General features: G+C 43.7%; 2 protein-coding genes across 2 annotated transcripts in view; both read left to right on the forward strand.

Moving 5' to 3' along the window:
• Positions 1-1,935: 1,935 nt before the first annotated feature.
• Positions 1,936-3,779, forward strand: LOC129180525 (zinc finger protein OZF-like). The gene is made up of 2 exons (XM_054775104.1): positions 1,936-2,185; positions 2,428-3,779. The coding sequence occupies exons 1-2, from the start codon at positions 2,038-2,040 to the stop codon at positions 3,375-3,377; spliced, it is 1,098 nt and encodes a 365-aa protein (XP_054631079.1). The 5' UTR covers positions 1,936-2,037; the 3' UTR covers positions 3,378-3,779.
• Positions 3,780-4,182: 403 nt separating this feature from the next.
• The window catches only part of LOC129179902 (gastrula zinc finger protein XlCGF57.1-like), an 11,794-nt gene continuing 5,037 nt past the window's right edge, over positions 4,183-10,939 (forward strand). The window contains exon 1 of the mRNA XM_054773731.1: positions 4,183-4,462. Within this exon, the coding sequence (XP_054629706.1) occupies positions 4,183-4,462 (280 nt within the window). The remainder of the gene's footprint in view (positions 4,463-10,939) is intronic.

Below are 10,939 nucleotides of genomic sequence, written 5' to 3' on the forward strand. Positions count from 1 at the left end.
AGTCCTCCATCACATTCTTGGCCAGATGTCCATGCCTACATCCTTTAAGTCTACTCCAGTATGTCAACATAAGTTGATCTCTTCTCAGGTCATACGCTACTTCTCCTAACTCAACCTGCATTGCTTTCATTGGTGTTGATGTGATTGCACCTGTACTTATCCTAAATGCTTTGGGAATATTTCTTTCTATTTTCCTTAAATGTGTTTTAGCTGCAGCTCCATATACAAAACTTCCATAATCTATATTTGCTCTCATCAAAGCTCTATATACGTATATACATTAGTGATTGTTTATCTGCTCCCCACTCCTTACCTGTAACAGCTCTCATTAAGTTTATAATCTTCTTACATTTCTCTTCTACCTTTTCCACATGGGTCTTCCATGTGCCTTTCTGATCTAGCCACATACCAAGGTATTTCAAATGATCTACTTTTACCATGTTTTGTCCATACAGCATCAGGTTCTGATTTTTTATGCCTTTTTTCCTGGTAATCGTCATGTAACATGTTTTATTGGGTGATAGCTTAAATCCCCAGTCATGTGACCATTGTTCTATCTTCTTTATTGCTTCCTTCATTTTACTTGTCACATTTATAGAATCTCGTCCCCTTGCCCAAATCACTCCATCATCTGCGTGTAGGGCCGACCCAATCCTTCTATCCAGATTCATGAATATATCATTTATCATTACGTTAAACAAAACTGGACTAATTACACTCCCCTGTGGTATACCATTTGCTATACTGTATTCTTCTGACATCTCTGATCCTATTTTTAGTTTGAATTTTCTGTCCGATATGAAATCAAGGACCCAGTTATAGAACCTACCTCTAATTCCCATCCTATTCATCTTAATCAATAAGCCCTCCCGCCACATGGAATCATCAGCCTTTTCAATATCAAAGAATACAATATTCATCAACTCTTTCATTTTAAAGCTTTTCTCTATTTCCTGACTTACTCTACCTACAGCATCCATTGTTGATCGTCCTTTTCTAAAACCACACTGATAAGTTGTAAGTAACTCTCGACTTTCAAGGAAGTAGTTAAGTCTTCTGACTAGAACTTTCTCCATCCATTTGCATAGATGTGATGTTAGAGCAATAGGTCGATAATTCACAGGGTGTTTTGGATCCTTACCGGGTTTATTAAATGGTAAAATTAATGCACTTTTCCATTGCTTTGGTATTTTCCCTTCTTCCCATATCTTGTTCAATAAATATCATATTTCCTGGTAAGTTCTGGAACATAATATAACTCAACTGGTCTTCTCCTGTTGCAGTATCTTTACTTTTATTTAATACTATTAGCAGTTCATTGATATTCATTTCAACATCCATCACACTCTCCTCACCATCCTGTTTTAGTAACACATCCCTATTCTCTTTTATCATCCTCTCCTTCCCTATTCTATGATTAGCATCCAGATGGTCTCCACTGTGCACCCCTGCAAACTTTTTCCCCAGCACATTTGCTTTTTCTTTATCAGTCACATAAATTGTTCCATTGTCTTCTCATATAGGTATTTTATTAAACACGTTTTTCCCACTCATCTTCTTCAACATTGACCATACATCTCCTATCTTGATTTCCCTTCCTATGGCAGAGCAATAATCCCTCCATGCGTTTTGTTTACTGTTTTTAATTACTCTTCGGGCTATAGCTTTTTTCCTCTGATAATTTATTACATTTTCTTGGCTGAGGTTCTTCCTTAACCTTCTTAATGTGCTATTTCTTTCTTTTACAGCTGTTGTGCACTTTTCATTCCACCATGGAACCATTTTCCTTTCCCCACCAATTTTCCGCCTTTTTCTTTTTCGGTTGAGGTTTTAGGAGCATCCAAGGAGCGTGGCGTCACACTGCTGCCACCTGGCGTCGGTGTGACATCAAGGCGGCTGAGCAGCCGTAAAAAAAAACTCAATCGAAGAAGAAAAAGGCGGAAGTTAGCAACGACGCGAGGCAAAAGGGCGAAGGCGACGACGTGCAATCGACTTAAAACATTGAAAATGTTGAAAGAGTTGGTGAATTAGCGACTCATGGCGGCGGCTGATGAAATATTGGCGCTGTTTGAAAGAACGATAGCGTCCTACGAGGACGAACTTTCCAGAACGAGAGAGGAGAACGAGCGACGTCGACAACAACTGGAAGCTGTTAACAGTACTCACACTGTGTTACACATTGAAGGTATAACGTTGTACTTTGTCTTTAAACGTACTTTTAGTGTCCGGAGACTACATGAACGAGTTTTACTTGTTAAATCACAGCACCGTAAATATAAAATCCAAGATGGCGGCCAATGTACACAACGATTGATTACTTTATCAGCAGTGAATGTTTGTCAGTCATAATCATTTTAACAGTGTCCCCTGTCATTTCTTAAGTTGTTCAACCAAAGTCCACAGCAATTTCTTGTTTGTATCCTGCAGACGTCCAGCAGATGATTGGTCGTCCAGAAGAACATCCCCCTCACCTGGAGGAGGGGAGCTCCGCTTTGAAGCAGGAGGAACCCCAGCCCCCACACGTTAAAGAAGAGGAGGAGGAACTCTGGATCAGTCAGGAGGGAGAGTGTCTTCTTGGGTTACAGGAGGCTGATCTCACCACGTTGCCATTGAATGTCGTCTCTGTAAAGGTTGAAGAGCTCGAAGACAAACCATCTGAGTCCTCACAGCTGCTTGGGGCGGAGCCTCCAAGCAGCAGCGCAGGATCCCAAGCAGACAAGCTCTTAGCTCCACCATCAGATAGCGAGCACACAAAGTCATGCTCTCCTGAGGATGGAGAAGCCTTGAGCAGTGATGCAGATGGTGAAGGTGATGTGAGGACTCACACTGACAGCAAACACTCTGAATGCTCTGAAAAGAAGACGGGTATCAAACAGGCGACCTGCTCAGTTTGTGCTAAAAGCTTTTCTAAAAAGGCCAATTTGAATCGACACTTGCAGACACACACAGGAGAAAAACCTTTCATGTGCTCCGTTTGTAGTAAAAGATTCTCTCTCAATGCAACGATGGTATCGCACATGAGGACGCACACTGGAGAAAAACCTTTCACTTGTTCAGTTTGCGGTAAAAGTTTTTCCCATAAGCGCTATTTGACTCAACACATGCGGACGCACACGGGAGAAAAACCTTTCATGTGCTCCATTTGTAGTAAAAGATTCTCTCTGGGTGCAACCATGCTATTACACATGCGAACGCACACGGGAGAAAAACCCTTTAGTTGCTCAGTTTGTGCTAAAAGTTTTACACAAAAGGTAGGCATGGTAGCACACATGAGAAAACACACCGGCGAAAAACCCTTTAGCTGCTCCGTTTGTGCTAAAACGTATTCTTACAAGAAAAGTTTGACAGCACACATGTTGACGCACAACGTAGAATAAACCTTATCTACTCATCACATGATAGAAGTGTGATGTCACATGACAACGTAGAATAAACCTTGTCTACTTATCACATGATAGATGTTTTAAAAAAAAAAAGGTGTTCCTCTATGGAAGGAAGGCAGTGACAAGCACCTTCCAGTTCACACACGCCTGCCCCCTTCAGGGTGACAGGGTAATGCCATTGCCTCCCGTGTGACATTTCCGTGTGCTGTGGTGCCTCGCATGCACCGCTTAACGCACTTTTCTGTTAACATCCCCAAAAAAATGTTTTTGCTAAACTGTCACCTTGGCTTGCGTTCGCCCGCTTGTTTAGCTTACGCCGCCATCTTGGGTCACATCCATTGTCATCTATTGCTTCAACCCGCTGAATACATGTTTATTTTGTTCATTGGTGGTTTATGAGGGAGTTCTTCCAATAAAAAGTCACGTTAAATGTTCACTTATGTATTTGTACTTTATTTATCCCACAGCCGGGAAATTTACTTGTTACAGCACTTGTCCATTCATTTGTCATCATTATATTTATTTTATGTTATTATTCGTTGGTTTCATCATTTTTCATCGTGACAGATGCCCGCCTCCCCTGGCTGCATGTCACTGCTGGGTGTTTTTGTGGCGGGTTGGATGGGGGGACACTGGTCTAGGCCTGCTCTGCAGCAAATCAAAGTTTGTAATAATCTTGGAACAACATGGATGACATTCTTCATGTACCCTCACGAGCCACTGTACTCTGCAAACATCAGCGGTCATCTTGAGCAGTCTTCAATACCGCCGCAAGATGGCAGCCTGCCTCACATCAAAGATGGCGGGAAAACAAGCAAAGAAGAAGAAGGCGGAAGTTAGCAACACAGTTCAAGAGGACGAGACAAAGCGCGACCTCTACTCGCTACAAGGAAGCACCAGAATGCTGAAAGAGTTGGTGAAGGAGCGACTCATGGCGGCAGCTGATGAAATATCGGCAATGTTTGAAAGAACGATAGCGTCCTACGAGGAGGAACTTTCCCGAACGAGAGAGGAGAAGGAGCGACATCTACAACAACTGGAGGCTGTTAGCAAGACTCCAAATGTGCTCCACCTTGGAGGTTTGTTTGCACGTGACATGTTGGTGCTTATGAGCAAACATCTCCGCCGTCAGAAGATTTGATGTAAGATAAAATCACTTTTCTCTTGCGACATGACGAGAAGCGGATGGCAGCCATGTTGGGTTTTCTTCAAACAACCAACAGCAAAACCATAGTTCATGTAACTACTTCGTCGTTGCTCTGCGGTTCCATGCACGGTTGTGAACCGTATCGCGTAAGCTGTCATTTATTATTGTCAGTTTTATAATTGCATTATCTGTTTTAATATATTTGTTATATGACCCGCGACTGTACGTCCTGTTAGTCTGTTTGAAGAGAGGACGGAGTAGCGCGGCCTCTGTTGGCTCCCGAGCCAGCGGCTGTGATTGTACACAGGCATTCGACATTAAAACAAATGCTACTGCTCGCGCTACCCAAATACTAATTTCAGAGCTAGCGATTTACATCGCCACGTGTCAAACACTTCCAAATATGACAACTAATTAAACATTTAAATGTGCGTTTCGCTGAAACACGTTATGCATAATAAGCATCATATTCTTTTTGTAACGAGGTGGCGAATGTTAGTGATGGATCCCAAAGCAGACAGCACCACACAAGTACAATGCAACAAAAAGTATTTATTAAAGTACTACTAAACAGAAAAGTCAATGTCCATGAAAAAACACACAACACAAAATCACCGGCTCAAGTCACGGGAAAAAGGGAAAAGTAAACACTAACAAAAAACACTGCAACCACGGATAGCAGGGAAAAAGGGTAGAACAAAAAATCACTATTGTCAAAAGGAGAGGAAAAATACTCACAGCTAGGTAATCAAAAATCTCTGAGCAAGGCAACCACTGCAACGGCAGGAAAGAACATGCAAAAATAACGCGTCTGTGTAGGCTCTCAGTCGTACAGGAGTTGTCCATCGAGGAAAAGGCTTCTTGAGACGTCATCTGTACTTCTGTGAAGAAGGTGTCGGACGTTTCGCTCCTCATCCGAAGAGCTTCGTCAGCGAACTAATAAGTGCTGGTAGCCTAGGCCTTAAATACAGTAAGAGTGGGCGGAATTGGTGTGCCAACACCCTCCTCCTATTGGTTCCTTACACTAAGCCTGGGCGGAGTAGTGGTATAATCCTCTCCTGCTATTGACACCTCCGATAAAAGGGAAGTGTCGCTCCCTGAATTGGATATGAACGACTCTGATACTGGCTCGTTAGCATCTATTGTTCTGGCTCGGCCCTGCCTTCACCTCATTTGCAAGACTAAGAGCTGTGGGTTTTGGTCTCAGTAACCTGCTGAACACAGGGTCCAAATTAAACCTCAAACCACCATTCCGATTCAATGATGGGTTCTGTTGTTTGACAAAAATAGCTTCCTTTACTCCTCTTTCAAACCATATGTTTTCTTTGGCCAAAATCTTTACCTCGCTGTCCTGAAAAGAGTGATTGGTTGCTTTAAGGTGTAGATGTACTGCTGATTGAGGACCACTAGAATTGTCCCTGCGATGTTGATAAAGCCTTTTTTGGAGCATTTGCTTAGTTTCCCCAATGTAGTGCTCTTTGCATTCCTCATCTTTACAGTGGATGGAATAGACTCAGAAACACATTTTGGGAGGACTTTGAGGACTGGCTTTCTTCTCAAATCCAGCTAAAGGACACCCTCACCTTGGACAACATTATTTGGGGAAGGAATGGCGAGCGGACTATGTTATAAATAACCTACGATTACTCTCCAAATTATTCATTCATTGCTCAAAATGGAAACAAGTAAAGCCTCTTTTCACAGTGTTCAAAAAACACCTTGTAGGAAATGATCTCACTCTCTTAAAATATACTAAGGATCAAAAAGCAGTCACTCTTGATCTTGAATGCATTTGTAATATTCCAAGACTCTCGTGTTTATCATACAGTTGTGTGAAAGTGTGTGTTTGACCTTGTGCATTGAAGTTGTTCCAAAGTGCATGTATGTACCTTTTGTTTGTTTATTGTGTGTGTTCTGTTCTAATTTTTAAAAAATAAGAGCCAGGACACAGCTAGCTACTTCCTGACTACGGCAAGGCCCCGAGGACAAACATTCCGTATTTACAAACACTGTTCAATTAGGTGCATGTTTTGCACTAAAAATCAGTGGTAAAAAGTCGTGTACCTTATTGAAAGGAAGACGCAGATGAAGATGGAAAGTGCCAAATGGTGAAACTTGTGGAATCTCACTTTGTTCGTCATAGAAAGAAGTACAATGGCGGAAGCCAACAGGGGGCGCTCTACTCAAAACCCTGCCAGTTCAAAGTGGAAAAAAAACAAACATTAACAAAATCTTAAAACCAGAAAATTGTAAATCAGGGGTGTCCAGACTTTTTCCACCATACTGAAAAATCAAAAGGATGGGGGTCACTATTACAGGACGCCCGAGACTACTGGTTTTGTAGTCTCGGGCGACAGTTCTGTCAACCAGTAATTGGTACTTTTACCAATGCCTTTCTGTGTTTCTGTCATGTATTGATACATGTGCCCACTTATCTTAGCTGCTATGATGCCAGACAGGAGCTTCCATGTTGTGGAGAGACAGGTTATCGGCTGATCAGGACTGTTCGCTCCTCGGTCAGCCATTCAGGGTGGGTCCCATCCCTCAGCAGTTGGTTCATTTGTGCTGCTAGGCGCTCATGGAGTGAAGTTAGCTTCTTTAACCGGTCGGTGTGAATCATGTCTGGGCCAGGTGCTGTCCAGTTCTTCATACCTGAGATTCTTTGTTGGATGTCTGCCACTGTGATGGTCACTGGACCTTGGTCAGGGAGGGTGCTGTGGTCTGCTCTTTGATCTTTTAACCACTGTGCTTCACTGTTATGTGATGCTTCCCTCTCCCATATGCCTTTCCAGTGTTGTTCAGTCTTCAGCCTTGGTGGTTTAGTTCTTGTGGTATTACCCTGCCACTGGGAGTACACTTTAGCTGGCTTAGTGGAGAACAACCGGTTTATTTTCCTGGCTTCTATTTCTCTTGTGTATCTCCTCAGTCTTGCAGCCAAGGCTTGGAGTCTTTGTTTGGCAGGTCTCTGAGCCTCAGGTATGGGCATCTGACTGTACCTCTTGGGTACCCCTTTTCTGGTTGCGCCTTTCTGGAGTTCTGACAATTGGCTTACTTCCATCCGTGTTGCCTTGATTTTGGCTTCCAACCTTCTCCGCCATGGTGCCTCCTTCTTGGCCTTGTTATCGCTATGCTTGCTAAGCATCTCCAGGATCACTGTTGCTGTACTGTATATCATCTCATTGGTTTCAGTGATTGTCGCAGTAGGGATCGTTCTTATTGCTGCATTCACATCAGCTAGGAGACTTTCTGATGGTACTTCACTCATCGCTAGTCGGTGTCGGGGTTGACAAGCTCTTATCTTAGCCATGATCTTATCTCTCAGGTCAGTTACTTTCTCATTCAGCTCGTCTGTCACTGGGGCTTGGTACCCAATCTCTGGGGAGGCGTTGATGTTAACTCCCCCTTCTGACCTATCGTCCTGGCTCCCCCTTGCCGGAGCATTAACGTGTTGTACCTCCTCAATCTCTAGCTGTGATAGCAGTTTCCGTTTGCATATGTTGGAACACTGAGCTACTATCTGTTTTGGTGTCCATGTAGACTGTCGGTATCGAAGCATCCATATGTCCCACATTCTCTTCATGTAGCCTCGCTCATTAGGGTTACTAGAGTAGTAGCATTCCAACAGTGCCTTGTTCGCATCTCGTGTCCATTGCCGTCTGTTTCGTGTTCCAGTAGCCCATTTCTTGCCATAATGCCCTGGTTCCTCAGCACCTGACACAGACCTTGTTGACCCGGGCGACGTCTGTGCCGTTATGTCTCTCTGTTCTGTATCGCTCATCGTATGAGGTAGTTAGGCAGTAGCGCTAAGGGTCTTGCCTAAGGACGCAACTGGAAGATGTTATTATGTAATATATATATATATATATATATATATATATATATATATATATATATATATATATGTGTGTATATATATATATATATGTGTATATATATATATATATATATATGTGTGTATATATATATATATATATGTGTATATATATATATATGTGTATATATATATGTGTATATATATATATATACATACTGTATATATATGTATATGTATATGTACAGGTCCTTTTAAAAAAATGAGCATATTGTGATAAAGTTCATTATTTTCTGTAATGTACTGATAAACATTAGACTTTCACATATTTTAGATTCATTGCACTCAACTGAAGTAGTTCAGGCCTTTTATTGTTTTAATATTGATAATTTTGGCAAACAAGTAAAGAAAAACCAAAAATCCCTATCTCAAAAACTTAGCATATCATGAAAAGGTACTCTAAACGAGCTATTAACCTAATCATCTGAATCAACGAATGAACTCTAAACACCTGCAAAAGATTCCTGAGGCTTTTAAAAACTCCCAGCCTGGTTCATTACTCAAAACCGCAATCATGGGTAAGACTGCCGACCTGACTGCTGTCCAGAAGGCCATCATTGACACCCTCAAGCAAGAGGGTAAGACACACAAAGACATTTCTGAGCGAATAGGCTGTTCCCAGAGTGCTGTATCAAGGCACCTCAGTGGGAAGTCTGTGGGAAGGAAAAAGTGTGGCAGAAAACGCTGCACAACCAGTAGAGGTGACCGGACCCTGAGGAATATTGTAGAGAAGGGCCCATTCCAGACCTTGAGGGACCCGCAGAAGCAGTGGACTGAGTCTGGGGTAGAAACATCCAGAGCCACCGTGCACAGGCGTGTGCAGGAAATGGGCTACAGGTGCCGCATTCCCCAGGTCAAGCCACTTTTGAACCAAAAACAGCGACAGAAGCGCCTGACCTGGGCTACAGAGATGCAGCACTGGACTGTTGCTCAGTGGTCCAAAGTACTTTTTTTGAATGAAAGCAAATTTTGCATGTCATTCGGAAATCAAGGTGCCAGAGTCTAGAGGAAGACTGGGGAGAAGGAAAAGCCCAAATGCCTGAAGTCCAGTATCAAGTACCGTATTTTCACGACCATAAGGCACACTTAAAAGTCTTAAATTTTGTCCAAAATGGGCGGGGCGCCTTATAATGCGAAGCGCCTTATGTGTGCGGCGATTTCCAAAATTTTGTGCCGGCAAGTGTTCACGTGTGACTTTCATGAGTGCTCCTCTTGACTGACTGCCAGCATTGCCTGCCGACACGCTGCTTATAGAGAGCAAAGGCGGACGTGATTGAGGACAGCCGGGAGGGAGGGTGGGGCGTGAAAGAGGACGCTAAAGACACGCCCCCAGTAGGTACATATATAGTGCCCGTATGTGCACTGTACAAAACAACATTGGTTTGGCGAAGAACAAACGACAATGGCACCTGCAAAGAGACATGCTTATGAAGCACAATTTAAACTGAAAGCTATCTGTTACGCTGAGGAACACGGAAATAGAGCAGCAGCGAGATAATTTAAGGTGAGCGAATCCATGGTTCGCAAATGGAGGAAGCAGGAAAATGAGCTTCGCCAAGTGAAGAAGACAACGCTGAGTTTCCGCGGAAACAAGGCGAGGTGGCCGGAGTTGGAAGACCAGCTGGAGCAATGGATCAATGTTCAAAGAGCAGCTGGGAGAAGCGTGTCTCCAGTCACCATTCGACTGAGGGCAGCAAAGCTTGCCGAAGAAATGAAAATTGAGCATTTTCAAGGAGGTCCGTCTTGGTGCTTTCGTTTCATGAAACGGCGCGATCTATTTATCCGGACAAGGACTACCGTGGCACAGCAACTGCCAACTGTGGATTATAAGGAAAAGGTGTCCACCTTCCGCTCCTTCTGCTGTAAAAAGTTCGCGACAAAAAAATCCAGCCCAACCACATCATCAATATGGACGAGGTGCTGCTCACTTTGACATCCCGGTGAACCACACTGTTGAGAGGAAGGGAACCAGCACGGTAGCTATACGCACAACGGGGCACGAGAAGTCGGCTTTCACAGTTGTGCTTGGTTGCCATGGTGATGGTCAGAAGCTTCCACCCATGGTTATTTTTAAAAGGAAGACGGTGCTGAAGGAAAAGTTTCCAGCGGGAGTCGTCGTGAAGGCTAATCAGAAGGGCTGGATGGACGATCCACGTGTCACCGTACTTGTTGATTTGTGACTCCATGCGCGCCCACCTAACAGCCGCTGTGAAAAGGCAAGTGCACCAAATGAACTCTGAGCTTGCCATCATTCCGGGAGGCTTGACAAAGGAGCTGCAACCGCTGGACATCGGCGTCAACAGGGCTTTTAAAGTCAAGTTGCAAGCGGCGTGGGAGCTTTGGATGACAGAGGACGAGCATAGCTTCACAAAGACTGGGAGACAGCGCCGTGCGAGTTACGCCACAATTTGTGGCTGGATTGTGGATGCTTGGGCTAACGTGTCTGCTTGCACTGTTGCTCGAGCTTTCGTGAAAGCTGGCATTCTTTGAGGAGCCTCACGGGAACGACACAGACTCTGATAATGACGAGAGGGAGCC

Source organism: Dunckerocampus dactyliophorus, chromosome 4, assembly GCF_027744805.1.
Source record: "Dunckerocampus dactyliophorus isolate RoL2022-P2 chromosome 4, RoL_Ddac_1.1, whole genome shotgun sequence".
Classification (NCBI taxonomy): domain Eukaryota; kingdom Metazoa; phylum Chordata; class Actinopteri; order Syngnathiformes; family Syngnathidae; genus Dunckerocampus; species Dunckerocampus dactyliophorus.